The sequence below is a fragment of the Tenrec ecaudatus genome, chromosome 12 (assembly GCF_050624435.1).
Source record: "Tenrec ecaudatus isolate mTenEca1 chromosome 12, mTenEca1.hap1, whole genome shotgun sequence".
Lineage (NCBI taxonomy): Eukaryota > Metazoa > Chordata > Mammalia > Afrosoricida > Tenrecidae > Tenrec > Tenrec ecaudatus.
In genome coordinates, this window is record NC_134541.1 from 1,040,179 (window position 1) to 1,067,516 (window position 27,338).

A 27,338-nucleotide genomic window follows, 5' to 3' on the forward strand; every position below is an offset into this window, starting at 1 on the left:
TTTTGAGAAAGAGCTTTAATAGGCCACTCTCGAACAGACCCTGCATTTGTCCACCCCATGGGCCACCGGACTCGAGTGCCAAGCTCCAAGCATGCAGACGGGCACCACAGAAACAAGAGGGCCACGGCCACATGCACATGTGCGAGCCTGGCGTGTCCGGGGGAGGGACGCAGCGCCGGGCCCGCGGGGTGGTCTTGGAGTGTCCCCCGGCGCTTGGGCACCGGATGGCAGTGCTCCGTGTTGGACAGGGGACAGCTGTTGCACTTCAGTAAGAGACTATTCAAGTACTAGGCAAGTGGTCCTAACTTAAATATTCTAAAAGTAATCTTTACATTATTGAATGCTGATAAAAATACACAATCTGACGACTTCCCATTTCATCCCGTTGATGCTCTGCTCCTCTACTGTCAGAGCCCCGGGCTCCTTGCTGGGGGCGCACTCCCCCGGCCTTCGTTGGTGAGCAGGCTCAGGCCTCTGTATCCCAGGGGCACAGGCCCCTTCTTCTACCTTGGAGCTTGTCAGGGCCCACGAGCTAGACAAGCCTCCAGTGACTGACTGTCACACACAGAGAGGGCCCGACAGAACTGCTTGCACCAGAGCGGACAGGACAGGCTCGGGTGGCCTTTATGAAAAGGCTGCGATGGGAGGACAAGGTTTGGCAACCGGAAGTGATCTGGAATGGAATCCTTCATCAGGGATGGCGTGGCCCCGGAACCGGGCGTCAGAAGAGCTGGTTGCAGCGGTGACCTATCCCTGGAGTGGCAGCGCCAGGGTGGACCAGCCTTGGGCAGGCCTGCAGGGCCAGGGGCCCGGATCCCTCAGTAGATGTCTGGGCAGTCCGAGAAATCCCGCTCGAAGTAGCCCCCTGTGTAGAGCCAGTCAGGGGTCTTCGTGTAGGGGTTGTTGTCCTGATGAAACCACCTGCAACACACGGGGGGCCGGTCGGTAGTGCAGAGAGCCAGGCGAGCCCGTGCAGAGAGCCAGGCGAGCCCGCACAGGGAGGAACAGGCTCCTCCCAGCCATGGCGCACCCCCCATGGAGCCAGGCTGAGGGCCCAGCCCTCCCGTCTGAGGCCAGGGCGGGGAAGGCCGGCCAAGTCGGAGGAGGGGTCTCTAAGGACCAACGATCACAAGTCCCACAGTGCCGCTTTGGAACTGAATTCGAGCACCCAACCCAAGGGCCAATGATTCCCAAGCTGTTTTCCCTGGAAAAGGCGATTCCAGATGTGTCTCCCTAAGTGACCACACTGACCAGTCAGAAGCTGCAGCCTGGAACGCGCACCACAGGGAGCATTCTGGGGTCTGGACAGCACATGCCTTGCAGCCCTGAGCCAAGGGACACAGCTGGGCCGGCGGCTCCCAAAGAGTGGGGCTGCAGGGCCACCGACAGTCACCACGCCTGCACACACGTCGGCCCCTCGGTGCTGCACAGACGTGTGTGCAGGACCCCTGGTGGCACTGTGGGTCAGGCTGGGGTTCAACCCCACCAGCTCAAAGGGAGGGCCCGGACCACGCAGCCAGCAGTGGCCCTTTCAGGCAGGAGGGCAGCTCAGGCTTCCCCGGCTGTCATCTTTGGGGACGAGGAGGCCACACTGTCTGCCTCACAGCGGCTGGCGGGTCTCAGCAGCAGCCTCTCTGTGAGCACCAGGCATGGGCCCTGCTGTGGCATCCCTCGGGGCGCCTCTACGCGTGTCTGAGTGGACCTGACTGCTCTGTACTCGCTGGGCTGCTGCCTGTGGACGGACGGTGAGCAAAGCCCTGCAGGGGTCTGGGGGGAGGGCAGAGGCTGTTTGCCGCATCAAGTGGTGGTGTGGCCGCCCACCCGCCCATCCCCACCTGTCCTGTGGTGTGTGTGTGACATGAAGTGCATGGACAGAGGTCTGCCGTGTGGTAGGGTCACCGGCCTCATGAGGCCTCCACATGGAGGCAGCCAGCACCTCGGGCCCCAATGTCCCCATGGGACAAGCTTCTCTGGGAGTCTTCGCCAGCACCCACGTGGGCACTGCAGCGGTCTCCTAGGGAGAGCGTGCCCCACTGGAGAAGAGGGGCTGGCAGCCCCCAGGGCCGGCCCCCCATGCCACAGAAGGCCCCTCCTCACCTGGTCCGCCATACAGTCCCCTCCTGGGAGCGCGCCCGCCGGGCTTCACGCTGCTTCTCCTCCAAGCGCTCTTTCTCCTGGCTCGCCAGCTCTAGGCCAAGCAGACGGGTGGTGTGAGGGGCTCGCTGGCCACTGGAAGAGGGCCGTCAGGAGAGCCCCTGCTCTGCAGCCTGGGGAGGGCCCAACCTGACGCTGTTACGAGACGTGGAAAGACCCAAGGCCAGTGTGTCCCCGTGGGGGGGGGCTGCTCTGAGAGGGCCACAGCACGGAGGGCTCACCCAGGGAGGGAGACAGAGCTGCACCAAGCACAGCCCGCTGGCCGCTCACCAAGGGCCCCGGGGGAGGTGTGCTGCTTCAGAGGGCAGTCCCCGTCCCTGGGCAGCAGGTCTGGTCAGATGTGACAGCACAGGCATGGCAGCGACAGTGGGGCCCACTGCCCAGGGAGCCGGGAATAAGCCCCAGACAGCCGCTGCTCTGAAAGACGGCCTGAGACAGGCCAGGCAGGGGCCCACGGGAGTCTGTCGGGGAGGCCTGGCCTAGAGAGGCACTGGAGCTATGAGAACACCTACCCAAGAGGCCATTCTCCATGCTGCGGATATCAGGGCGCAGGCGGCAGTCCGTGGGCGCCAGGCTGTCCTCCATGCCGGCCTGCAGCTCGTTGAGGCTGACGGTGAAGCTGGTGAAGTTGTACATCTGCAAGTAGTACGGTTCCTCTGCCAGCCGCCAGATTTCCTCCCTCCCTACACCCCGACTGTCCACTCTGCCTCTGAGGCCCCACCTGCTTCCCACGGGGGCCCCCAACCACCCCTGCCCTGCTGCCCCCGGCCCGGCCCACAGCCCCACATTCGTGTCCACAGTCCCTCCATCCAGGCTTCCTCATGGGCCTTGGCTGTGACACCACCCCTCCTAATGCACCTGCCGTGCACGCGCCCCCGCCCCCACCCCCGCCCCCGCCCCCATGGGAGATCTGCTCTGCTCGCCTCCACCCAGAGAGGGCAGGAAACAGCCTGGCATCCAGACGGACAGGGGAGACAGGCACAGACCTGGGCTGAGTTGGGGGGCCTAGAGTTGATCCGCCAGAGCAGCCGGCTGCCCGGGATGACCTGGACCGTCTCCAGCGCCTCGGGCACGCTGTCAGCCACGTCGGGGTCGGCCTTCTCGGCGCTGCTCTCCTGCAACACAGCCACCACTCAGGGGCCTGGCTGTGCTGGGAAGGGGGTGTCTGGAGGGACCTGATTCTGGTGGGTCATAGGGGTGTCCAGGTGGACACAGGGTACAGGTCCTCATCCTTCTTCTCTGAGGAAGAAGCCCCTCTCTGCCCAGTCCGCGGCACTGTCTGCTCCGACCGTCCTCTGCACAGACACCTGCCTCCTCGGGAGACGGCCGGTCTCGAGATGCCTGGACTGGGGGCTGGCTGTTTGTCAGACCGCGGGAACTGGGGGAAAGGGCTGTGAAATTCGGCGAACAGGTCTACCCCAATGCAGCGGGCACAGGGGACCCAAAGCCTCCCCAGGCCCCGCCACAGCCGCCAAGGGGCACTTTCCTCAGGGAAGACAGCTGGTCTTCCTGGAGAAAACCCCTCCCCTTTCCTCCCCATTCCCCCTTCCGATGTGACCCCCTGCTGGGACCCAAAAAGCAGAACTGACGGCCACTGGATTTTAAAAAGAGGTCAAGGTCAAGTCAGGTGCAGCAAGCAGAGGTGTTTCTAAAGAAGAAAACAGCTTCCAGAAAGGAATGGTTTTCAGCAGGTTCCCTCGGGTACCTTGGGGCCAGGGCGGTGACTCCCTCACTGTTCACTGTGACAGACTGATCCCGGCTCCCTCACTGTTCACTGTGACAGACTGATCCCGGCTCCCTCACTGTTCAATGTGACAGACTGATCCCGGCTCCCTCACTGTTCACCGTGACAGACTGATCCCAGCTCCCTCATTGATTCAGCGAGAGCTCTGCCCTCCTATGGCGTGCTGGCTTGGCTCCTTTCAGACACTGGCCCGGGACCCCCTGCCCACCCTGGGGCCCTGTCCTGTGTCTTACCGGCTTTGGTGTTCTGACGTGGTTGCCCCTCTTCTCCTGCTTCTTAAAGGACTCATAGGAAGCAGGGTCTATGCCCCACAGACACTCTGTCCACTTGCCGTAGATGATAAAGAGCTTCTTTTTGCTAGCGTCAGATGGAATATTTGGGAATCAAGTGAACAGCAATAAGTCTCTCATTTGAATATTCTGCACCCTGGCCCTGGCCTGGTTGCTGACAGTCTGTGGGGCATCTCGGCACCAGTCCCAGGACAGGCCCCACTGAGACTCAGTCATGCTGTCAGAACGCAACTCTCCTCCTCACACCAGGCAGGGAGGAGGCGTGTCAGACACTATTTTAAACACACCCGGCTGTGTACGCACTGCGGTGTGTCTGCCAGACCTGTCTCCTGTCACACGGACAGCTGTTCCCACACCAGCTGCTGCCCCGCCTCAGCCACAAGCAGCCTAGCTTACTACACGACCACTGGGACCTTCCTTCACGGCCCCCAGACCAAGGGTGTGCTTGCCGAGAGCGAGGGCAAGACAGCGGGAAGAGGAGCACTCAGATGCCCTGTGATGGGCTGGTGCTGCCGGCACATGGCCGCTCTCGTGGTGTGAAGGGGTGACCAGGCCCGTGTGTGTGTTGGGGGTGGGGGGAACAGGCAGAAACAGTTAGCCTGCCCCATTGGAGCCCTCGGTCTGCAGCCTGTCTTTTACGGGCTGTCTGAACCAGTGAATGATGGAGATCCCCAGAGTGGGCACCCCTACTTCTAAGGGGAAGTGTCCCCCCCAAATGGCTCAATTGGAGTGCCAAAAGATCAGAGAAGTAGCCCAATGCGGGGACCCAAGAAATATGCCAGAGCCCAGAGACCATGAGTAGGTTCGTGGGCCCTGGTACCGCTGTGCAGACCCAGCAGTGGTGGCGTCCCAGCTCCCGCTGGTGCTCCAGGGCCAATGTCCCCTCTGACCCAGTTTGGAGGGACAGCAGGCCAAGACTCGGGGCCTCAGGAAGGCCAGGCTCCCAGGACCCCTCCCTTGGGAATCACTCTGCACATACAGCCTTGCCCTCTCCCTTCCAGGCCCACGGCCCACCCCAGGAGCCGGGGAGCAGCGGGCATGCTGCCACCTACTTCTTGTCCTGGATGTGCCCCTCCACCTTGTGCAGCTCCTTCCCAAACAGCCCACAGGACTTGAAGTGCAGCACACACTTGTCCCCGGTCCTGAGGGGCAGACAAACGGACAGAGAGCTTGGGCAGGGCTGGGCACAGGCTGGGTGGGAAGGGGCCAAGGGGCCCAGGGATGTCCCCAGACGAGGGCTGACTGCATCCCAAAGGGGGCAGTAGAGAAGGTGAGTGACCACCACGCGCTCAGAAGGGTGGTGTCAAGAGGGCAGCACGTGGAGGACAGGGCGGGGCCTGACCTGTGGTTCAAGATCTCCACCGTGCCGTACTGCTCGATCCACAGCTTGCCGATGATGACGTTGTGCACGCAGCACACAGGGTTGCTCCACGTGTACGCTTCATTCTGCCTGGAGGTGGGGGCAGCACGACGTCAGAGCTGGAGGCCGCACAGGCCCACGTGGCCCCGGGGCCAAGGCTGGTGGCAGTGTCGTTAGCAGAAGTCTTGGAACGGCGTGAAACCTTTTCCTTGTGACAACAGCAAAGCTTGCCACGGAAACATCCAGACCCATGCATGACCACGTGGGCAAGGTGCCACGGGAGGGCAGAGACGACTCACAGGTGCGTGACGTGGGTGCAACACCGCCGGAGGGCAGGCCCTGGGCTGGGGGAATGTGCGGAGGAAGCACTTGCCCAGCTCAGCAGCTTGAGGGAGGGACTCGGAGGCCAGGGCCACCCTCTAGTTTCCCTGGGGCCTCAGCCTGGGCGCCTGGCTCTTAGGCCGCTTGTCCTCTAGCAGCAAATGGCCTACCCCAGGGGCTACTGCATCCCCAGGAGCACCCAGCAGAGTAAGCTTGGGACGCCTCCCTGCGGTGGCCAGACCCCACCTAGAGAGGCCAGTGAGCAGCCTGGGTGGTGCTGGCAGGGCGGCCGGAGGGCACACTTACTGCAGCAGCTCCAGGGTGATGGTCCCGCGGGGCTCGGCTTCCACGCTCTTGCCCCAGAACTTCAACTTCGGGTAGATGGAGCCATGGAAGATGAAGTCCTGAGCCAGCCCTTCCGCATAGAACGCACTGACGGGAGGGTGGTGGCTGACCTGCTCAGATACGAACCGGAACCCCAGGTCTTCCCTAGAGCAAGGGAGCGGGGGCCAGAAAATGAGTCCGCTGAGTGAAGCCGTCCACCCAGCCAAACCAGCCACCAAGCCCCTGCTCTTGAGGAGCCAAGGGCCCCAGCACAGGTCTACAAGCACTGTTGGAGCCCCGCCCCCGCCTGGGAGGAGGCCCAGAGAGGCTGGGTGCAGGTGGCCCTTCCACTTGGACAAGGCTAGATTCCATCGAGGAGAACATCTTAGCTGCTGAGATATTTCTGGCCAGGAAACACGGTTTTTTAAAATACTCTTTTTCAATAAAAATGTCAGTTTTTAATTGCTCCGGAACTGCGAGCACACCTACAGGTGTAGTCATTAAAAATTACAAAAGCGAAACTACATAATTACTAACTTAACTGGAATCAGAATTCCCAATCATTTCAGAAGAAGGAAAGTTGAGAACTTAGATTTCTGAAAGGTTGCCTGCCAGGTATGTAATTTACAAAGTGAACGCTTGCCTGAGAAAAGAGAGTGTATTTTTAGCGAGACAAGACGGCGAGCAGGGACCGGGGAGCTGCTGAGCAAGGGGTGGCCTCTCTGTGTGGTGCTCACGCATACTCCGCGTGCCAGGCGCCCGCACAGGGGCACGCAGGCTCTGCCGACATCCAGATCTCAAGCATCGTCCTGTCCACCTGCGAAACTTCTGCCCACGCCTCCACAAGCTCCTGGGACCGGGAACAACGTGGTGTCGTTTTGTGATGCATCTTGGCTGTCCCTGTTCTTCCGTTAGTCTGTCTCTGCGACACTGTACCCATACTGCACTCTTCCTCTAGCTCCGTTAACGACTCTCTTAATCATCCCACCTGGACGGGCACTTCTGCCACTCTGTGTCACAGCACACAGAGACTTGTGGACGTGGGCAATGATGGGAGACTGTCTCTGTCGCTCCTCACCTGCTCCCGAGCACACCCTGCGGCACAGATGGTGAGCGGGCCGTCACTCCGCCAACAGTCTGTCTGGTCTCTTCAGGCCTTCCAGGCGCTGACTGGGTGCTGCGGCGGGGCTGACTCTCAGTGTCTGGGCCATGGTTGCCACCACGGGGTCCAAGGCCTTGCTCTGTTTCATGCCCTCTCCACTTTACCAAGTGTGCTGTCCTCCTCCAGGGACCGGTCTCTCCTGACAACCTGGTCAATGCACATGTGCGGAGGTCTGGCCAGCCTCACCTCTAAGGAGGAGCACTCTGTCCTTACTTTGTCCAAACAGATGTTTGTCCTGGCAACAGTCCAGGGTGCTCCCTACCTCCTTCCCCAGCACCCCGATTCAATGCCTCTACCCCCTCAGTCCTCCTTAGTCAGTGTCCAGCTCGGGCCACATGTGGGTGGGTAACACACACCGTAGGTAAAGCCACCTCCTTGCTTCTCAATAGTTGAGCGGGGGCTTGAGCAGCGCATTACCCACTGCGGCATGCCTTTGGGTCCCCTGAAAGCTGCTTCCATGAAACTCATTGAAGACCCGAGCAAGATGGCATCCAACAACTTCCATCTTCTCTCCGGTTATCTGGACGTCGCCTGTCGGTCCAGCTGTGAGGAAACCGTCGTCCACACTGAAGGCTGCGGTCCTTGGTCTTCATCAGCAAGTGCTTCAGGGCCCCATGTTCAGCAAGCAAGGTCGTGTCCTCCTCCTTCCTCCAAGCGCAACGCCGTGCTCTTCAGCACCTCACCCAGCTCTGACTGGCGATCTGCTCGGACAGACTGAATGAGGATGGCGGAGGGCACGTCTTAACTCCTTTCCAGACTCTCAGCCAGCAGTACTTCCTGGCTCTGTGCCGACGACTGCCTGGTGACTGGGGTATTGCGCACGAGACGGTGAGGTCTTCTCGAGGGCAGTCGCCGACCAGATACCTTTGCACATCAGCAACATCTTTCTAGCATTCTCTGCCTTTAGCCAGGACCCACCTCGCATCGTAATGAGATCCCTCGTTTGTGGCCCCTTCTGAATCTGGCCTGAGCCTCTGGCAGCATTCTGTGAAAGTTCTGCCGCAGCTACTGTTGAACTACCTCCAGCACAAGGTCCTGGCACACGCTATCAATGATACTGCTCTGTAATTTGGGGGGTGGCGGGTTACAATATGGATCTCTCCCGGTCGTTGGTCAGATAGCTGTCTTCCAAGTTTCCGGGCACAGCAGAGGCTTCCCGCGCTTCGTTACCTTATTGAGACGTGTCGGTCGGCAGTCCATCCATTCCTGGAGCCTGGTCTGTGGCTCGTGCTCTCAGTGCAGAACTTCCTGCGTCCGTCTGGCTGTCCATCGACCCTTGGTTCTTGATCAGGAGGCACCTCGATTAGTTCTGTCTGGTACAGTGACTCTGTCTTCTTTCGATGCTGCCTGCGTCGTTCAACATTTTGTCCATAGAATCTTTCAAGATTACAGCTCGAGGCTCCATTTTTCCTTTCGTTCTTTCAGTTTAAGATCTGCTGAATAGGTTCTTTCTTTTTGGCTTTCCAATTCTAGGTCTCACACATTTCATGATAATCTTTTGCTGTGTCTTCTGAAAGTTTCTGCTCCGCTCTTTGACTTCGCTTCCTCCACGCTACATTTGAGAGCAAGTTTCAGAGTCTCTTCGGACGTCCCCTTGCTTCTTTCCTGTCTTCTTCATGACTGTGCTTTCTTCACGCGTGGCGGTCTGATGTCCCCACCGTCGGCGGGTCCCCTGCCTCGAGTCTGCTTGGGATGTTCTCGACTCCAGGTTGTCTTTGGCTCTTGTGGACTCGCTTTCATTCCCTTCAGCTCCAACCTCAGCTTACAAACGAGCAATTGATGGTCTATTCCACAGTGGCCCCCTGGCCTGGTTTTAGCTGACGATGTGGAGCTTCTCCGTGGTCTCATCTCAGATTCCCGTCTTTCCCACCGAGCATATCCACGGGTCCAGCTCTCCTTTTCACCCTTGCCGCCGTGCCTCTGAGGCGCCGGTGGGTGCACGGACAACCTTCCCCCGGAGTCAGAACTAGCCCCCTGGTGGGATGGTCTGGAGAGGCCGAAGACCGCTGCCCAGGGGACTGTACACCTTGTCGACCTTGGGCACGAAGCCCGCTCAGCTCTGCCCACTGCACGCAGCAAAGCTACGATGGCAGGGCTGCCAGGTTTCCCCGTGTCCCGTGTGTCTAAGGGATGCTGACACTAGGCTGTGTGGCGGCATTCCGAGGCTTCCGGGTGCAGAGACAGTGGGCTTGGAGCGGCGCACGGCAGCAGCGTGAGGTGAGGTACATTCTTTACATTTCTTTTCACCGTGATCAAGTGTGAGCCCCTCACAATACTGTCCCACAGCCTCCCGCACGCCTGGATCTAGCCTGGGTCGCTGCCCTCTTTTTACAGCAGGGCTCTGCCAGGAGAGCACGGCACACACCCCACCCTGCCACTGAGCCCCTCCCTCCCTCAGCTCAGAGCAGGCGGTGCTGGGGGCCGGGCTCCTCACCTCACCAGCTCGTACGTCTCTCCCAGCAGTGGGTTGAAGGGCTTGCCGGTCCGATCCCACTGCGAGGCCACAGCTGACACGGCAAATGCAGCCACCGTCTGGAAAGAAGTGAGAGGGTGCCAGCCTGTCAGGAAACGACCCCTGGACGGGATGTCACTCTGGGTGACGCTCGGCCCGTAACCGGGCTTTGGGGGTCAGAACTTCCAGGGGTTCACCTGGTCACAGCACCACTTCCTCAAAGCTCTGCGGGAACTCTGCAGCCCCCGCGCACCTGCAGGAGGGAAACGTCCACCTCCAGTGCACATGCATGTGCTCTCTGGGCTCCAGCGCACACACATGCACTCACACACACACTCTCACACTCACGGGGCTCCAGCGCACACACACACACACACTCACTCACGGGGCTCCAGCGCGCACACACACACACACACTCACACTCACGGGGCTCCAGCGCACACACACTCACACACACACACTCACGGGGCTCCAGTGCACACACACACACAAACACACACTCACGGGGCTCCAGCGCACACACACACACGGGGCTCCAGCACGCGCACACACACACACTCACACACACACAGGGCTCCAGCGCACACACACACACTCACACGCACTCACGGGGCTCCAGTGCACACACACGGGGCTCCAGTGCACACACACTCACCAGGCTCCAGTGTGCACACACACAGGGGCTCCAGTGCACACACACACACTCACGGGGCTCCAGTGCACACACACACACTCACGGGGCTCCAGCACACACACACACACACAGGGCTCCAGTGCACACACTCATGGGCTCCAGTGCACACACACTCACGGGGCTCCAGTGCACACACACTCACGGGGCCCCAGTGCACACACACACACTCACGGGGCTCCAGTGCACACACACACTCACAGGGGCTCCAGTGCACACGCACTCACAGGGCTCTAGTGCACACACACACACTCACAGGGCTCCAGTGCACACACACGGGGCTCCAGTGCACACACATACACCCACGGGGCTCCAGTGCACACACATACACTCATGGGGCTCCAGTGCACACACACTCACGGGGCTCCAGTGCACACACACTCACACACACGGGGCTCCAGTGCACACACACGCTCGCGGGCTCCAGTGCACACACACATTCACGGGGCTCCAGTGCACACGCACGCACTCATGGGGCTCCAGTGCACACGCACTCACAGGGCTCCAGTGCACACACTCACGGGGCTCCAGTGCATGCACACACACTCACGGAGTTCCGGTGCACACACTCACGGGGCTCCAGTGCACACACACCCACGGGGCTCCAGTGCACACACTCATGGGCTCCAGTGCACACACGCTCACAGGGCTCCAGTGCACACACACGCTCACAGGGCTCCAGTGCACACACATACACCCACGGGGCTCCAGTGCACACACCCACGGGGCTCCAGTGCACACACACTCACAGGGCTCCAGTGCACACACACGCTCACAGGGCTCCAGTGCACACACTCATGGGCTCCAGTGCACACACGCTCACGGGGCTCCAGTGCGCACACACGCTCACAGGGCTCCAGTGCACACGCGCTCACAGGGCTCTGGTGCACACACACACTCACGGGGCTCCAGTGCACACACACGCTCACAGGGCTCTGGTGCACACACACACTCACGGGGCTCCGGTGCACACACACGCACGGGGCTCCAGTGCACACATACACGCCCACGGGGGCCGCAGTGCACACACACTCATGGGCTCCGGTACACAACACACTCACAGGGCCCCAGTGCTGAGCGGCCCCGAGGCACCCGCCCACCTGCATGCGCTCCAGTGGCTGGGCCTGGCGGGAGGCGGTGTGGAGCAGACGGACGTGCTCCATGTACTCCGTGATGCGCTGCAGGAAGCTGAGCGGCTCGTTGAAGGCAATGGGCATGGTGATCTTAGACAGCTCCTGCATGAGGGACAGAGGCAGGGATGGCCACACAGCACCATTCCACAGAGTGCCACCAAGGGAGCGCACAGGAGAGGGTTGATGCCACTGGAGCTGCCCAAGGGCATGGGGCCTAGGCCACTCTAGATGGGCATGTGACCCCCACAGCTCCTCAGAGCAGGCACCTAGAACACTTGTGGAGAAGTGGGGGGCCTGGTTAGATAAGGACCTGGACAAGAAGGTTCCTGGACAGCTGGGCCACCCTCTTTCAGACCCGTCCAGACCCTGACCAGCAGGGGCCAACCAGCTGAGCTGTATGGCAGAACAGTTTGAGTCAGTGTAAGAGCAGTCGCTGCCCAGGTGCCCACCAGGGGCCGGCAGGTGCAGCAGGGCTACCTGGACACAGGGCAATGATATGAGGGCCGCTCTCAGTGCCTTAGTGAGGGAGTTGCCCCAGGCCGAGGGCAGCAGTGAGCAGCACAGAGCATGGTAAGTCACCCTGTGGGACGCCCTCGCTGGCCATTGGCAAGGGCAGGGCGAGGCCTGCAGGCTGCAAACCCCAATGTGAGATGTGACGGGGCCTCAGCAAGAGGCCTGGTGATTGGCTTTCCAAGCAGAGCCCAGGGAGCCTTCCCAACAGACTGGTGCCTTTCTCCCCAACTAGGGGTGGGGGCAGAGAGTGAGCCTCCTTGGACCGAATGTACCTTCTTTAGTAGATTTGACTTTGGGCCCAGAATTCCAAACAAATTTGAGCTTTAAAAAGCAGTGTCTCAATGCCAACAGTAAAATGAGACCAGGGACCCTATGTCACTTCTTGAGTAGCTTACGTACACAGAGCAGCAGCTAGGACGGTTCTAGAACTCCCCAGAGAGGTGGACGGACCCCTCAGGACCCAGGGCTCTAAGGACACGGCTCTGAGGGACAGTGGGCACACACAGACTGTTCCAGAGCAGGGTGACAAGAGTGGACCCTTAAACACGGGGCTCCGAGGGCATGCACGCACACACACGCACTCTCCCCAGAACACACCTGCCTGACAGTACGGAGGGTGTTGGATGCAGGCCTGTCTTGGGTGTGGGGAAAGCAAGTGAGTCAGTCATTACGAGCGAGTCTCCCTCTCCTCCGCAGAGTGCCGTGTGGGAGGGCACAGACACACACAGCAAAGCGCAGGTAAGCCTGCGTCTGCGGGGACACCCGTGTGAAAGACCTAGAACCAGGGTCCCGGCCGGCAGCCCAGCTGTGGCCCTTTCGTGAGCTGGCCCAGTCTGTAGGAGACAGCGCACTTGGACACCCAGAAGACGCACGGCCGGGGCCGGCTGGTTCGAAGACCCTACACACCCTGCACACCGAGCCCTCACCCCGGGGCGCGTTCCAGAGTCACCAACACGCCAGCCGCTCCTGACCAATCAGTGGTCCACAGGGAGCAGGCACAGAGGGCTTGCAGGTCTCCCAACAAAGACCCGTGGCCAGCGCGGACCAGTGGGGAGATGCGCGCGGGACGCCTGGGGACCAGGGCACAGGATGCTTTGAGACACTGAAGGAGGGGCGCTTGAAGCAGGTGATGTGATGTGTACGTGGGGTGTGAAGCCAGGCCTTTGATGTTAAAGGCACACAAGAAACTCCGCAGATGAAAAGCTGGCCGTGTGAGGGTACCTCGGGGATCCGTGACAGGGGGCCGTGCTGGTCGCAGGTCTCTGCTGTCCTGGGGCCGGTGACCCAGCACTGTCACTCAGTGTGGAGAAAACACGTGTGTCAAACTTGAGCCATCTCTCAGGCTAACAGGACTACATCCGGCGTCCATCTTGGGACAGACCTGCCATGGGCACCCGGCCGTGAGGGCACGAGGGAATGTGAGTGAAAGAGGAGCGTGCCAGGCCTGTGGTTCGGGAAGCAAACGCCCGGGCACACCGACGGGCAGGCAGGGTGGAGGCAACCTGCTGGGTTTCTCTAGTGCGCACCGTGGGGTGGGTCTGGGACCAGGGACAGCCCAGCCACGAGCACCCCCAGCACTGTCTCCCAGGAAACGGCTCCAGGGCGGGGCAGGGAGACCACAGGAGGACTCGAGCATGCACGGTGCCAGGTCGGCCAGGCTGGAAGGGGAGAGGACCGCCCACGGCGAGCACAGACACCTGGCGGAGCCCCTCACAAATGACGATGCCGGGTCACAGCCCACAGGATGGTCGGGCACGAGGGGACGGGGCCAGGCCTTGTTAGGGGGAGGAGCAGGGCTCCCTTAGGAGAGGACTCTGTGCACTCTCACCAGCAGGGGAAACACCGCGGACAGAAGCAAAAGAGGCTTCTTCCTGACGAGAGAAGTGGTCCCTTCCCAGGCGAGAGACCAGTCAGGGGTTACAGAGCACCAGGACAGGCACACCCTCTTCCCCAGCTCAGTGAGGAGAGAAGGTGAGAACCAGCCGCACAGGCACTCGACAGTCCTCTCCAAAAAGCCTTCGAGGGTGGGAGAGTGGGCAACGTGGCTACTGGAGTCCTGAGGGCCTTGGTGGGAACCTGCCTCAGGGAGGCCCCACCAGCAGACGAGCAGGTGAAACAGTAAGACCTGCCGCCCGGTGAGTGGCCTGTGCAGTGACAACTCTCCCCTCGTGGCTTGCCATGAGCCCCTTCCGGCTCCCAGCGACCCTGCAGACCGAGCCCGGGGGGCGGGGGCCCTTCCTTCCCCCACGGAGCAGCTGGTGGGCCCAAACTGCAACCCACTGAGTCACCAGGGCTGCTGTCGGCCAGCCTCAGTCACGGTAACTGGCTCTGCGAGACGGCAGTGCAGGGAGGCTGGGTGCAGCGCCCTCAGGAGTGCTCGCACTATCCCTGCAACTTTCCCGGGGTCTAGAATGACCTCAAAGTCAAAAGCTGGCTGAAAACAGCACGCAGTTTTCTCTGCAGCGAGGGTTGGAACGGGCTGAGCACATGAAGGTAAGGGCCTGTGGGCAGTGGTGGCGCTGGCTTCCCAGGCCTCAGTGCCCCTGGCGTGGCCCTTCCTTCCTGCTGTGTTCGCTGACCGCAGGCTATGGGCAAACACCCGGTGGTCCCCCGCGAGGAGGGGCCATGCTCCAGCTGGGCCCAGCACACCTGCCCCACTCACCAAGCCGATGCACTTCTTCAGGATGCTCCACACACTGAAGTCACTCCTGCTGAACGTGGGGGCGGGCAGGCATGTCCTGCAGAGGACAGACCGACAGGGACCCTGTGACTGACAGCTGAGCTCCACGGGCGCTCTGTGCGAAATAGTCACCTAGAGACATAAGCGTGTGCGCGTGCGTGTGTGTGTGTGCACGCGTGCATGTGTGTGCACGCGCGTGGGTGCAGCCCATGCCTGCACTCCCAGGGAGGTGCTCGTCAGTTTCCTGGACAGTTCTGCCCACACCGAGGCTCAGTGGGTAGGAGCAGTGGGCAGGCTCAGGGCAGAGCTGCTCCACCACTCTACTTCCCTCGGCCTCGCTTGCACCTGTGCCTCCAGTGGACGCTGTAGAGCTGTGGCCAGCACTCCACAAGATTGGGACAATGCTGACCATTCCTCCGAGGGACCGGGGAGCCCCAGCCATGACCTCGGAGGACAGCACAGCTCACTGAGAAGGGGCACCACGACTCCCAAGGGACCCAGTCCTCCGGGATATGAGAGGGTGGTGCCACCATCACCCTAAGAGGAAAGGGCCACCTCTGAGCAGTACTCCAGGCCCCACGGCCCCCACTGCAGAAGAAAAGGATGGGGGTGAGGGGTCCTGGAGGGACCGCTGGAGCTAAACACCAATCAGATGGTGTGGACAGAAGCCGCCACTGTCCCACAACTACACAGGCCCACAGAGCCCAGCCCGTGCCTGCCGCCTGGCCAGCTTATTCAAGCAGTGCCCTTGGTACTGATTTGCAGGGAGAGGGAAGGGAGGTGGGGTGTGGTTCTGGCTGTACAGGCAGCCAACCCCCGCTCGCCCCCGTCCTGATAGAGGCAAGGTGAGTGCGTCTCACAGAGCCCAGAGACGACAACAGCTTGGTGGGTCTCCTGGAGGAGCAGTGTATGGGTGAGGCACAGGCAGAGGCCCGGGCACTACCCAGCTCCCTGACTCAGCTCGGACAGTGCTCCAGGGACAGACATGGGGGAACGCCATTATCTGACTGGTGGGGTAAAACCACTAAAGGGGCTCCGGCATTGAAATCCACCATCCTCTGAGCTCTGGACATCAGGAACCGAGGCCTGGGACACTGCCTCTTGCCACGAGGTCGCGATCTGCCCCACCTGGGGGCTGTAGACTCAGCTGGCTGACCTCAGAGACCACGTACCTGTGTGTGTGAAGTCCATTCTCTTGGGAAGGCCTTTCCTGGGTTTTGTTGACCCTCTGACTTGTGCTGGTTGACTTGTCCAAGGCAAGCCCTCCAGGGAGCTTCTGACTCGCCTCTGAAAACTCCCCGGAATGATCAGAGTCAAAGCCTGCGCACGGACCAAAACAAATAAGGCCGTTTCTCAGGAGCTGGAAGATGCCAGAGTCGGCCTCTGACCATCTACTGCGCGGCTGTGAGGCAGAACGCTTCCGATGGTCCCTCACAAGAGCCAAGTCTGCTTCCAAGAAATGCAGGAACAGGTCAGGGGGCCCAAACTAGAACACCCACTGCCACGTGAATTTCAAAGACCCCCAAGGAGTTCATCCCATGGGGGTGCGGACTCAAACGTACGGACGTGTCACTCTGTAGCTCCCACCGACTCACCTGTGACGGCATCAAAAAATTCCTCCTCACTGTTCATCCTTCAGCAGCCTGCTCGTCCGGCGGCCCTGCTGCGTGGTCTCCTATGGCATCGTCATGTCAGAGCTACATCGACGGCACAGGAGTCTCCTCCTGGCGACCTCCTCGTGGGGCTCCAACAGGCACTGGGGATCTAGGGGAAGCGGTTGACACGCTTAGTGATCAGAAACCCCACGGGTTAGAAGTCTGCTCTGGCCCCTCCGTGGACTGTCCTGAAGTCCATCCAATGAGGACTGGGCAGAGCAAAGGTGGACAAGAGCACGGGCTGGCTCGGGAACAGAGACGAGGGGACGTGGACCTGACACCGAGATCTGTCCGTGGCCAGCAGACGGGCACGTGCTCGTGCGCGGAGGTGCGCTTTTTAAAAAGCACCCACAAACGAGAAGACGTGCTCCTGACCAGTAGCCATCCGAAAGATGCCGCTCTCAACAGCAATGGAGAGACACGAGAGGAGCACTGAGAGGATGTGGAGGCGGACCCTCCGCTGCTGCTGGAGCTGTGAAGCAGCACGTGACTGACGGGTTCACACACACACACGGGACCAAGGGAGACAGCGGACCGTGTGAGATATGAAAGCAATAACTGATCATTTACCAAGGGTGGGGGGTGAGGGAAGGGAGGGAAAAAGAGGAGCTGATGCCAAGGGCTCAAGTAGAAAGAAAATGTTTTGAAAATGACGATGGCAACAAATATACAAATGTGCTTGACTCAGTGGATGGACGGATTGTGATAAGATCTCCCAATAAAATGATCTCTACAAAAAAAGTATAAAGTTCACACATATGTAATTTTAAATCAGAAAACAAAACAGTACAACCAGACAGATAGCAGCTTGGCGCGTCCCCAGACAACCGGGAATAGAAATGCCACCTGGCCGGGCAAGCCCTCCCTTCCTTGGCAGAAGCCCTGCCGAGACATAGGACGTGACCCGTGCAGACAAGCGCACCGGCGTCCACACAGCACCAAGTGCAAGAGCACAGGGAGGCAGCCCACCCCCACCCCGGGGGATGAGCAGTCGAGCGCGAGGCACAGGCGCAAGCAGAGAGCTTCACCCTGGTGTGCAAAGGGTCACCAGGGGTCTCGAGTGACTCAGTGGCACCTGACAATGACCACAACAGCACTCACTGCTAGTGAGGATGATGAAGAACCCGTGACACGCACCACGACACGGATGGGCGTGGGGGAGATTATGCCGAGTGACACTAGTCAATCGTAAAAGGACGAATGTTGAACGAGACAAAAAACAGGATGCTCTGATAGATAACCCCCATCTAATCTACACTATAAATTTCTAAAAATATATACGGAATTTTCCAGTGAGCTTTTTTAAAGCCCCCTTGTGTGTGTGAACCTGTGTCAATTATATTTTTGAGACTGAGGTGGTAATTAAAGTGTGATAAAAGAGTAAAAATGAAAAAAGGATTCCTTCCGCTCAGTCATTAATGAAGTTGCGATCCAATGTAGGACGGTTTTGCAAAACAATTTTCTTGTTAGTATTCTAAGAAAGATTCCCCCCCCCCCCCCCCCCCACACACACACGAGGTCAATGCGTGGAGTGGACAGAGCAAGCTCCTATTCCATCTCCCTGCTCCAGAAATCCATTTACTAGACTGTCCTGGGGTAGCACACTGATAAGAACAGATACCCGAAGGCTCTAGGACTGCATTTGTCGCTCAATACACTACGGATCCCATGTGGGCTAGAACGTGAGGCCGTCTGTCTGCTGGGGGGTGGAGTGGGAGTCTGACATCCTGAATGACTGCCCTCGGTGACACCAACCCGAGTGACCACGGCTCTGCCACTCTTCAAGCTCAGGCTCACGAGGACTCCAAGGAGGAAATGGGCTGGCCCCTGGGTGTCACCAGGAAACCGAGGTCACAGACGTTGAGTACAAGCTGGTGGAGGCTCCGCCCTGCCTTTCCAAGCCTCCCTGCGCAGAGCACAGTCGGGGCCAGCGAGGCCCAGACCAGGGGTGCTTCTCTCCATCCAGCACCACCAGGTCCAGGGCCACTTGGGGAAAGGGCCCGGTGCGCCTTCGAGGTTGCACACAGGCCCAGCAGCCGATGCACTGAGCCCGCATAAGACAGCTTGACTGAGAAGACCAAGGGGGCCAGGCTGTCCGAGGGAGGGCCGGCAGGGGGAGCCCGGGACATCTTCAGGACGGAGTCCTTAATGGTAGACACGTGGCTCTGTGCCTTGGTCAGAGCCCACAGAACCACAGGGCGGAGGGTGCCCTTGGGGGCACCCTCCTCCACGCCTGGAAAGACAGGGGTGTCCTGGAGGTGCCACCCAGGGCCTTGGGGATAGGAGCCTTCGCCCATGGTGAGTTCCCAGGGGTTCAGCCCCATGGCTCCTGAAGAGCATTCCCCTATACACACAGACGGGGTGTCATGGGAGGGGGGGTGTCACCCTTGGCGGTGTACATCTCAGCCCAGGCTGTTCCCTGTGAGGCGGTGTCAGGCACACCTCCCCTCCCCAGTCTTTTTGCCCATTCTGACACCCCCCACTTCTCTGCTGGGCTGGGTAGCTTGTTGCAGTGGGCACATGGGGCCCACAGGCTGTACTTGATTCGGGTGTATTAGGTAAGCAGCAGGAGACAACTCAGGTAACCTCAGGGTCGTCTCAGGATGCAATCTTGGGTCAGGACAGCTGTTCTCAGCTGTGCCGTGAAGGTATCTCCCCAACCCTTCCGTTCAGGACTCTCAGGCCAGCCAGCCTCGGCCTGCTCAGGTAAGTGAGAGCAAGTGCGTCAGGTCCACCTACACTCTCGGAGGCACCCATCCCACCAGTAACCTTGGCCCAGAGCCACTGCTGGTCTCCTGGTTCTGCCGCCACTGCTGCCAACCACCCAGTTATTTCTCTCCCTGTGCCTGTTTCCTGCTCGCGGGGCATTTCAACATGGGCTCTGGGGTCCCGAGGATACTCTCCCTCTCCAAGCCTTTCCCACCTGATGGGAGAGCAGTCCCATGCCCAGGGGTGGCTCAACAGAAGCCCAGCAGGACAGCCAAACAAACCAGTCCCCACGGAGGGGCTACACACACTACTGACATGGCCTCTCCCACGGGACGCCACGTGTTCTTAGCAAGCAACTGGCCAATCTGCGTGGTGGGCTGCAAGCATGCAGTCCTTGCAAACAGGAGAGCGTGGATCCCGTGGTGCAGTGCTTATTCTGGTGAGGCTCAGCATCCTGAAGATGTAGCTGCCCTTGCCTGGAGCCAGGCAGCTGTCCTGCAACTGGGGGCCCGATCGCACAGAACAAGAGCAACGGCCCTGGACAGTCAGCAAGCCCAGCCCCCAACCCAGCCCCTTGCACTGGCCAGCACCTACAGGATGGGCATCTGGCCCACGGCCTGGCACCAGGAAGATCCCGGCAGAGGGCAATGGCACAGGCACCAGCACCCGAGAGCTGGCTAGCGCCATGATTTCGTGGTCCCCAGCAGCCCCAGCTTCCTTCTTAGGACTGGCTTCCAGCCCTGGACATTTCTGAGAAACCCAGCTAAACACCCAAAGGTGAGCTGAAAGCCTCTGCCCGTGAAGAAGCCTCCCCCTGCCCCAAGCACAACACCCCAGACAGGCACTGCGGCCCCACTCCAGCGGTCCGGCCCCTCGCCTCAGCAACAGACCCTGCCACATCAGTGCTTCTCCCTAGGAGTCCAGCCAAAGACGGGGAAAGCCCACAAAGGCTCCCATGACTGCTGGGACCAGCCGTGGCCACTCTCCAAAGTGCCCCTGCCCTCAGGCACCTGCTCAGGCAGCAGCAGCAGCAGCAGTAGGTGCCCACTGAGTGCGGTGCCATGAGGTGCCAGGCACAGCTGGCTCCTTCCTCCCAAGGCAGCCTCTGCCCAGCCTTCATTTGCTCAGCAAACAGGTTGTCACTTCCTGCCGCACAGCCCTCCCCTCGCAGCTTCCCTCAGACTCCAGGTCTCCATGCCCAGCCCCGCCCTACCCCGTCTCCCTAGGTGCCCACACTGAAGGCCAGGGCCAGCCCTCTGCGGGTCAGACAACTCTGCTTGCCTACTCAGGGACCCTGGGTCCACTGCCAGGGCCCACACACCTCACTTCAGGGACCAGCCGCAGGTCTCTGTTGCCAGCGCTGGTGTCTCTGGACGGGCCCCCTCCCACTACCCGCCAATCCCCATCCAGACAGCCCTGGAGCCTAGAGTCTCCCTCTCAGCCCAAGGAAAGTGGGGCTCTGTGGAGCAAGCAGCAGGAGCCGGTCCTAGCCACCCTCAGTGGGGCCTGCCGCTGTTGGTAGATGACAGCAGCTCACAGGTCCCCCTCACACCGCCCCCCTCCATAGCCCTGTCGCCAAGTCCATGCCGACCCACAGAACAGCCCTGCCCGTGGGTTTCTGAGGCTGTAACTCTCAACCAGGGCAGATACCCTCCTTTCTCTCATGGAGTCGGTTTGAATCGCCAATCCTCGGTGAGCGGTCCGACGCGTAATCCCCTACGCCACCACGGTCCTTTGCACGGGACACTGCAGCCTGCACGTACTGCGGGCGGCCTCTCCAGGGCTCTGTAAGTGCCCCAGAGTGCCCACCGACATCTGATTCTGTGTTTACATCTCGCTTCCAGACCAGTCCTGTGGTGATGCCAGCCCCTTGGGGCAAAGGGACAGACCCCACAGCAGAGACCCAGCGCTGCACGGCCTAGCATCAGGATCCAGGGTTTTCATGAGCAGCCATGCTAGCATGCTGGCTTCCTCTCATTCACGACGGTCACATAAATCACTCTTGAAATGTACCAGGTTTCAGGATTAAAACTCACACTTGACAGTTTATGCAAAAAACAGTCGCTTGTCAAGGCTGAAGCAGGAAGTGGGTGCCGACTAGAGGTTAAGTTCTGCTCTGCGTGTGAAAGTGTGGGCCGAGCCCACAGAGAGCTCTTGGCTCAGCCTGGGGTCACAGCCTCAAGCGTGTGGCCCTGGTCTGCCCCTTGGCCACCATGACTCTGGATCCATCCAGGCAACTTCATGGTAGGCCTGGAGGGGGGGTGGGTCACAGCGGCCAGCCTGTCCACCTTCCATCTAACTTTACCATCAGCCCATCGCTGCCCACAAACCATCTCGCTGGGATGTCCATGGGGGTCGTGATGTCTCTGAGGAGCCCTGGAGGTGCAAAGGTTAACCATGGGCTGATAACCAGGGGGGCAGCAGCGTGAAGCCACCAGCCACTCCAAGGGGACGATGTCTCAGAGCCCCACAGGGGGGTTCTCCTCTGTCCTATGGGGTCGCTGGAGTCAGACTTGGCCAGTGGCAGAGCTTGTTTTGTTTTTGCATGGTGACTCACAGATTGAGTAGGGAAGAATCAACATCTTTATCATATAGGCCTGCCTATCCAGGAACGCAGAATCTCTCATTTGTTTTCCCTAGATTCCGAACTTATTTGGCCTACCGCCGGCCGCCTTATGAGAAAGAAATTACTCAGCACTCTCCCCCGGGAAATGAAACTTTTGTACTACATAAAGGGCAGGTATCTGTTTTTATAGCAGGCCCAGGATCTTTCCAGCGCCTCCTGGGGAGGTTACCATCCGCTTGGGAAACAGTCGTAGGTCTCTGGTACTGCCTATCACAGCTGTACTTTTGCTCACACCAGCCCTGTGCGCTGTCTTCGGTTGGAGCTACACTAGGCATGTCTGTGCTCCCTCGTCTGCAGAGGGTGCTAAAGTAGGTGGGGTTAGGTTTATCATTTCAAACTCCAACTGGGGATTGCTGGCCTACAGAAAAGCTGGTGCCTTTTGTACATTATTAACCCTGCATCCTGCAAACACACTGTACTCTCACGGCCGTTTGTAGACCTTCGGGATTTAACCATTTAACCATCTGTGACTACAGAGACCTTTCTTTAGAGATCTTTGAGAACCCAACCCTCACTTCAGGGTTATCATTTAAACGTATTACAAGAATTCACAGCACACAGGCTGCATTGTCCTGGCTTCGTGATTCCACATATGTATGCACACGTGTGCTAGCAGGGCGAAGTGTGCAGCGGTGTCACCTCTTTCAGGTAGGGACCACAGGTGTAAGGAACACCTGTAGAAACCAGACACTACCATGTTGTCCCTGATACCTCTCCCCAAATCACAGGCCAAACCACGGCGCCCTGGGTTTTATCCCCGAGCCTGTGAGCTTCGCGGAAGCCGGCTGCCTCATCTGTCTTCCGGGCAGCAGGACCCTGCATACCAGGGCCTGGCCTCCCACTCCTCCACAGGTGTGCCAAGTGGCCCCTGCCCTTAGGGGTGTGAAGGGCACCATCCTCCCTCACGGCCACATCCAACTCCTGTGGAGAAATCAGGCCTCTGCCACTGAGAGGAAGGCCACGGGCACCGTTTTCACGAGAGTCAATCCCCTACAGTAGACAGTGGAGGCGCGCCGGAAGCCTTAGGAACCCTACCTCACCCAAAGAAATGCCCTCAGAGTAGCTGAGGGACAGTCTGGAAGTTGCCCTGGCTGACACTTCCTGGAGGGTAAGGGCTGGAGACCCCATAATGAAGAGTCACGTAGCCCGCTTTAAACGTGAAAATCACCTCCTCACTAAATGTTCAGAAAAGCAGCTGACCCCTGCCAAGGCACTTGGGGTGGAGGCACAGAAAAAAGCCCCTGTTAAAGAGCCTGCCCGAGACAGACTCAGGATTTTATGCACAGTTGCAACCATACACTGCAGAGCCCGGGTAGCCAGCCACACTACCGCCCCCAATGCTGGGGCCACAGCAAGCACCGTGTCTTCACCCAACGGTGCCTGCCGCAGGGGTATTTTGGCAAATCCCTCAGTGGCTGGACAGGGAATGAGTACATTTAGAAGAAACCACATGGTCTTATGGACATGCAGGTTCACCAGAGATTAATGCTGCAGGAAACATACAACCTGATGTGGTGGGCGGCAATTGGGGTCTTCAGTGCTCCTGAGAAGCCATTAGGTACTCATGTGGTCTCATGCATCCAGGGAAAGGAAGTGGCAAAAATCACAAGGCACATGGACACAACGGGTCCATTGGATGAGTGGACCATGCACGCAGACATCAGTCTCTGTGCGCCTGAGACCAGGACGAAAAGGTGCCCACCTACCACTACCAAGTGCTCTGAGAAGGTCACGTTGAAGGACCTGGGTATAGTGGGGGTTAGTGTAGACTGATGCTCAAAATCCTAGAGACTTGGCATACTGGGAAAGGAGTGGCTAGCAGGATCCCTGAGGCCACGGCCCCACGTCATCATCCAAATCTGAAACTGAACTCACTGAGCACCCCCCTGGCTCGCTCGTCAGCCAGACTTGAGAGGGCTCTGTAAGGGGAACAGTGGGGTGGAGCCACGCACTCCTTACAGTCACCAACCATTTGAGACCAAAGGGCAGCCCCGACCCCAGGGCAAGGTCAAGAGGGAGGGAAGGGGGTGGGCATGGATCAGGAAACGGGGGTGGGGGGGAGGAGGGGGGACATGAAGGAGGGACAGTGGACATCGTGGGGACTGCAGTCATCTATGGCACGAAACAAAAGGTGCCCGGATTGCTGAATGGAGAACTTATCTGCTCAGCAGACCTCCCCCAATTCACCATAAAACGCTCAAAGACACGCAGGGAAGACACGCGTCCCTGTGACGTCACAGCAGCCTTCAGTTCAGGGCAGGCTCGGGACACACACGGTTTGGGGAAAGGTGGCACGCTCCACTCGGGAGGGACCGTGGAGTGAGACTGGCACTGCGGGGTGCTGTCTGGTCAATTTTGACTCACAGTGGCCCTGTGTGTCAGGCTGTGATGCCCAGGAGACCAGACCAGGTGTCTCTCGTCCAGAGCCACAGGGCAGGTTCCAGCTGCTGACCTTCTGCCTAGCCTTGGCACCACCCAGACTCCTGGGTTCAAGACCCTGCTCCGCTGCCCACTGCCTGTGGTTCGTGAACACACCAGGCTAACAGCGGATGCTGTGAGGCAGCCATGACATCGTAAAGGCAGCCCAGCCGTGGACCTCGGCGTCCATCCACCTCCGCTCCTGTCACTGTGGCCACCATCTCCGCCGGAGCGGTCCCAGCAGGAGCATAAGGAGTCCTAGAAGTGAAGTCACCTCCACATGATGTCACGTTTCCAGTGGCAAGCCGTGCCAGGTGCCGCGCTCAACAAGGAATAAGCGTGCCCATCGTGAGAACACCTCCCATCCAACCGCTCCTCCATCCATCCACCAAGGTCAACTAGCATCTCACACATGATGGGACGAAGGCTGGAAAACATAGCCCCGAGCCCCGAGCCAGGAGCCCAAAGGTGAGTGCCCAGCTGCCCACATGCCTGAGGAGCCTCTCAACACCTGCAGGGGGCACCAGGCACCCAGGGGACACTGGGCAATGCTGCTGGCCCAGCCGAGACAAACGCAGACACAGCCAGTCCCTGAGAATACAAACCCAGAGACTGCTGCTTTCCTGGGAGACAGCCTCTGATGTGACTCCACCACCTAGCTTCCGTCACGTTCCCCACATCCACCCCAGAACAGTCATGTTCTAACCTGGTACAGGGCGAGGCGGAAGGTGGAGGCGCTGGATCACTTCCGAGGGGGAGAACTTTTTCAAAGCAGATGATGACTACACGTAGGTGTTGGGTAAAAGTCACCAACCGTGGGGACAGTGGCTAAGGTTCATCCTCAGGGCCCTCATCAGAGTGGACGGTGGTCAGTGTCTGAAGCCTCCAGGATAATGGCATGCAGATGGTGGTCAGTGTCCCCTCCCTGCTGGGGGGCCAGTTAATCTAACCGGGCACGGTGACTACCTTCAAGACCCAGCAGGTATCAGGTTGCTCTAGGATCAGCCCCACCTTCCAGATGGTGAACCAGAGTCTGGCAGGAGTGACAGGGTCTTGACAGATAAAGGAGGGGCTGGGCCTCTCTGTTCCCAGGTTTATTCTGAATCGACTTCCTGGCAAACTTGGGGCGCCAGCTGGGCTAGGAGCCGCCCGTGAGTCCAGATGGGTCCTGGGGCGAACCCGGGGTCAGTCCGCACATCCCGGTCCCGGGGCTTTTGGGGGTCCGAGCGCGGGGACCCGCAGTTGCCAGGCAACAGTGGGGAAGCTTTGGCGACCACCTGCGGGTCCCGCCCGCCTCCCGGAACTTTCTCCCCAAGTTTCCCGCCGCCAGTGCGGCCTAGGCCTGCGGGCCGCCGCTTCCAAGGCGGGCCGGAGCCTCCCGCCGCCGCCTGCCGCCTGCCGCCCAGCCGCCCAGCCGCCCCGCCGGTAGTCAGGCCTCCCTTGGGGACGCGGACCGCGGGGGCCGGACTCACCTGGGCCCCACCTGGGCTTCACCTGGACTGGGTCTCCTCGGCGCCTCCAGCTCCCTGCCGCCCCGCCCCCGCCGCGGCCGCGCGACTGCTGACACCGAGGCGGAAGTGCGGCCGGCAGCCTCGGACTGACAGCCGCGCCCGCCACTCGCGGCACACGGCGCGGTCGCTTCCCCTGCCGCTGGTCCAATCAACGAGCGGCCCAGGGGCCGCGCTGGAGGCGGGGCTATGATAATGAGCGGCATAGCGGCAGCTCGCTCCGCCTACCCTGGAGTCCCGCCCGCGCGGAGGAGTGACGACGCTCTCATCCAATCCCCTTGGAGGAGAGGCGGGGTTATACAGATTCTGATCGGAAGGGGGAGAGAGGGCGTGGCGGGAGAGGCGGAGGCGAGTTTACAAACAGTGTGGTCAGGTGGCTTGGGCGCGGCGCTACGCCTGCAGTGTCTCTTGGACTCCCGGATCCTGGGAATGGGGACCTGGGTAGTCGGTTGCAGTCATTTTGGCAAAGTTGCGCTCTCTCCGCTCAAGAACCTTGCAGGATCTCCACTGTCCCGCTCCTTTTCCGGCGCGGGGCGGGGTGGGGTGGGGGCGTGGGACTTCTGTCTCGAGGAACAACCTTGGAAACCCGCGGGGCAGTTCTGCGCTGCCATACTGCGTCGCTGTGAGTGCGAAGAGACTACGTGGCGGCGGGTTTGTGGGCTCTGTCGTTTTTTGCATGCCACAGGCGCCCTGGTGGCTCAGCGGGCTAAGCACAGATCCGTGGTTCTGTAGCGTCCGTGTGAGTTGGAATCACCTTGACAGCAGTAGGTCTGCTCTGTTTGTTTTGGAGGGGGCATATCATTCGTTGCTCACCAATATCAGGGACCCTTCAGCACCCCTGAACCCCTGTGGCATCCACTGCCCACAGAGGCTGGTTTCAGATCCTAAGAGGTCATCATTCCCCACTGTGTGGCCATGGATATTAACTACCCTCTCTGAGCCCAGGTACACTCCAGGCTCCCCATGTTCAGTCCACCTACATCGTGAGCCTGGTCGGGGCACAGGCAGGGGTGGGGAGGAGCCTGAACCAGGCCATCTCCTCAGAGTCACAGTGAATGGCCCAGAGGTGGGCATGTAGCTGTGTCCTGGCCAGTGAGGGTCAGCTCTGGGATTTCGTCTGTAGGACCAGAGAGCCCTGCCCTGGGGAAGCTGGGCTCTGATGCCCCTCCCATCTGCCCAGGACCTCCTGGGGTTAGTCAGGTAATGGAAAGGTGTAAGCATGCAGAGGAGGGGTGGGATGGCAGGAATGAAGCCACCAGAGGACAGAGACTCTGGGGAAGGCTGTGGCATCTTTTGGATGTAGCCTGGCCCTTCAGAGGATTGGCCCTGGCGTCACGCTGGTCCTGTGGCCTGGCTGCACCTTAGCAGTCTCTAGACTTGCTGGCCACCAGCCCCCGTCCCCAGAACCAGCACATGGCCATGGACCCATTCTGTCTCTCAGCGACCCTACAGGACAGAGTGTCACTGCCCGCCCGGTTCGCAAGGCTGCCATCTTTACAGAAGCAGCGGCCTCCTAGTTGACGGTGAGCACGGTGACCAGTACATCGCCAGGGTTCCTCTGTTCCTTCCTGGCAAACACTTCTGCGTGAGGTCCTTGT

At 59.9% G+C, this 27,338-nt stretch overlaps 1 protein-coding gene across 2 annotated transcripts; it reads right to left on the reverse strand.

Moving 5' to 3' along the window:
- Window positions 1-25,830, reverse strand: OSBPL2 (oxysterol binding protein like 2). Of its 2 annotated transcripts, XM_075528348.1 has the most exons (14): window positions 25,705-25,830; window positions 16,420-16,588; window positions 15,997-16,144; window positions 14,807-14,882; window positions 11,599-11,733; window positions 9,790-9,887; window positions 6,176-6,358; window positions 5,531-5,638; window positions 5,241-5,330; window positions 4,132-4,255; window positions 3,141-3,269; window positions 2,667-2,790; window positions 2,098-2,188; window positions 1-921 (listed from the first exon to the last, which is right to left on the reverse strand). In XM_075528348.1, exons 2-14 carry the CDS (start codon window positions 16,454-16,456, stop codon window positions 819-821), a joined length of 1,446 nt encoding a protein of 481 aa, XP_075384463.1. In that variant the 5' UTR covers window positions 16,457-16,588; window positions 25,705-25,830; the 3' UTR covers window positions 1-818. The 2 variants fall into 2 exon arrangements, with proteins under 2 accessions (XP_075384463.1, XP_075384464.1); XM_075528349.1 differs by lacking the exons at window positions 16,420-16,588; window positions 25,705-25,830 and having other exon boundaries at window positions 14,807-14,956; window positions 15,997-16,131.
- Window positions 25,831-27,338: the final 1,508 nt, after the last annotated feature.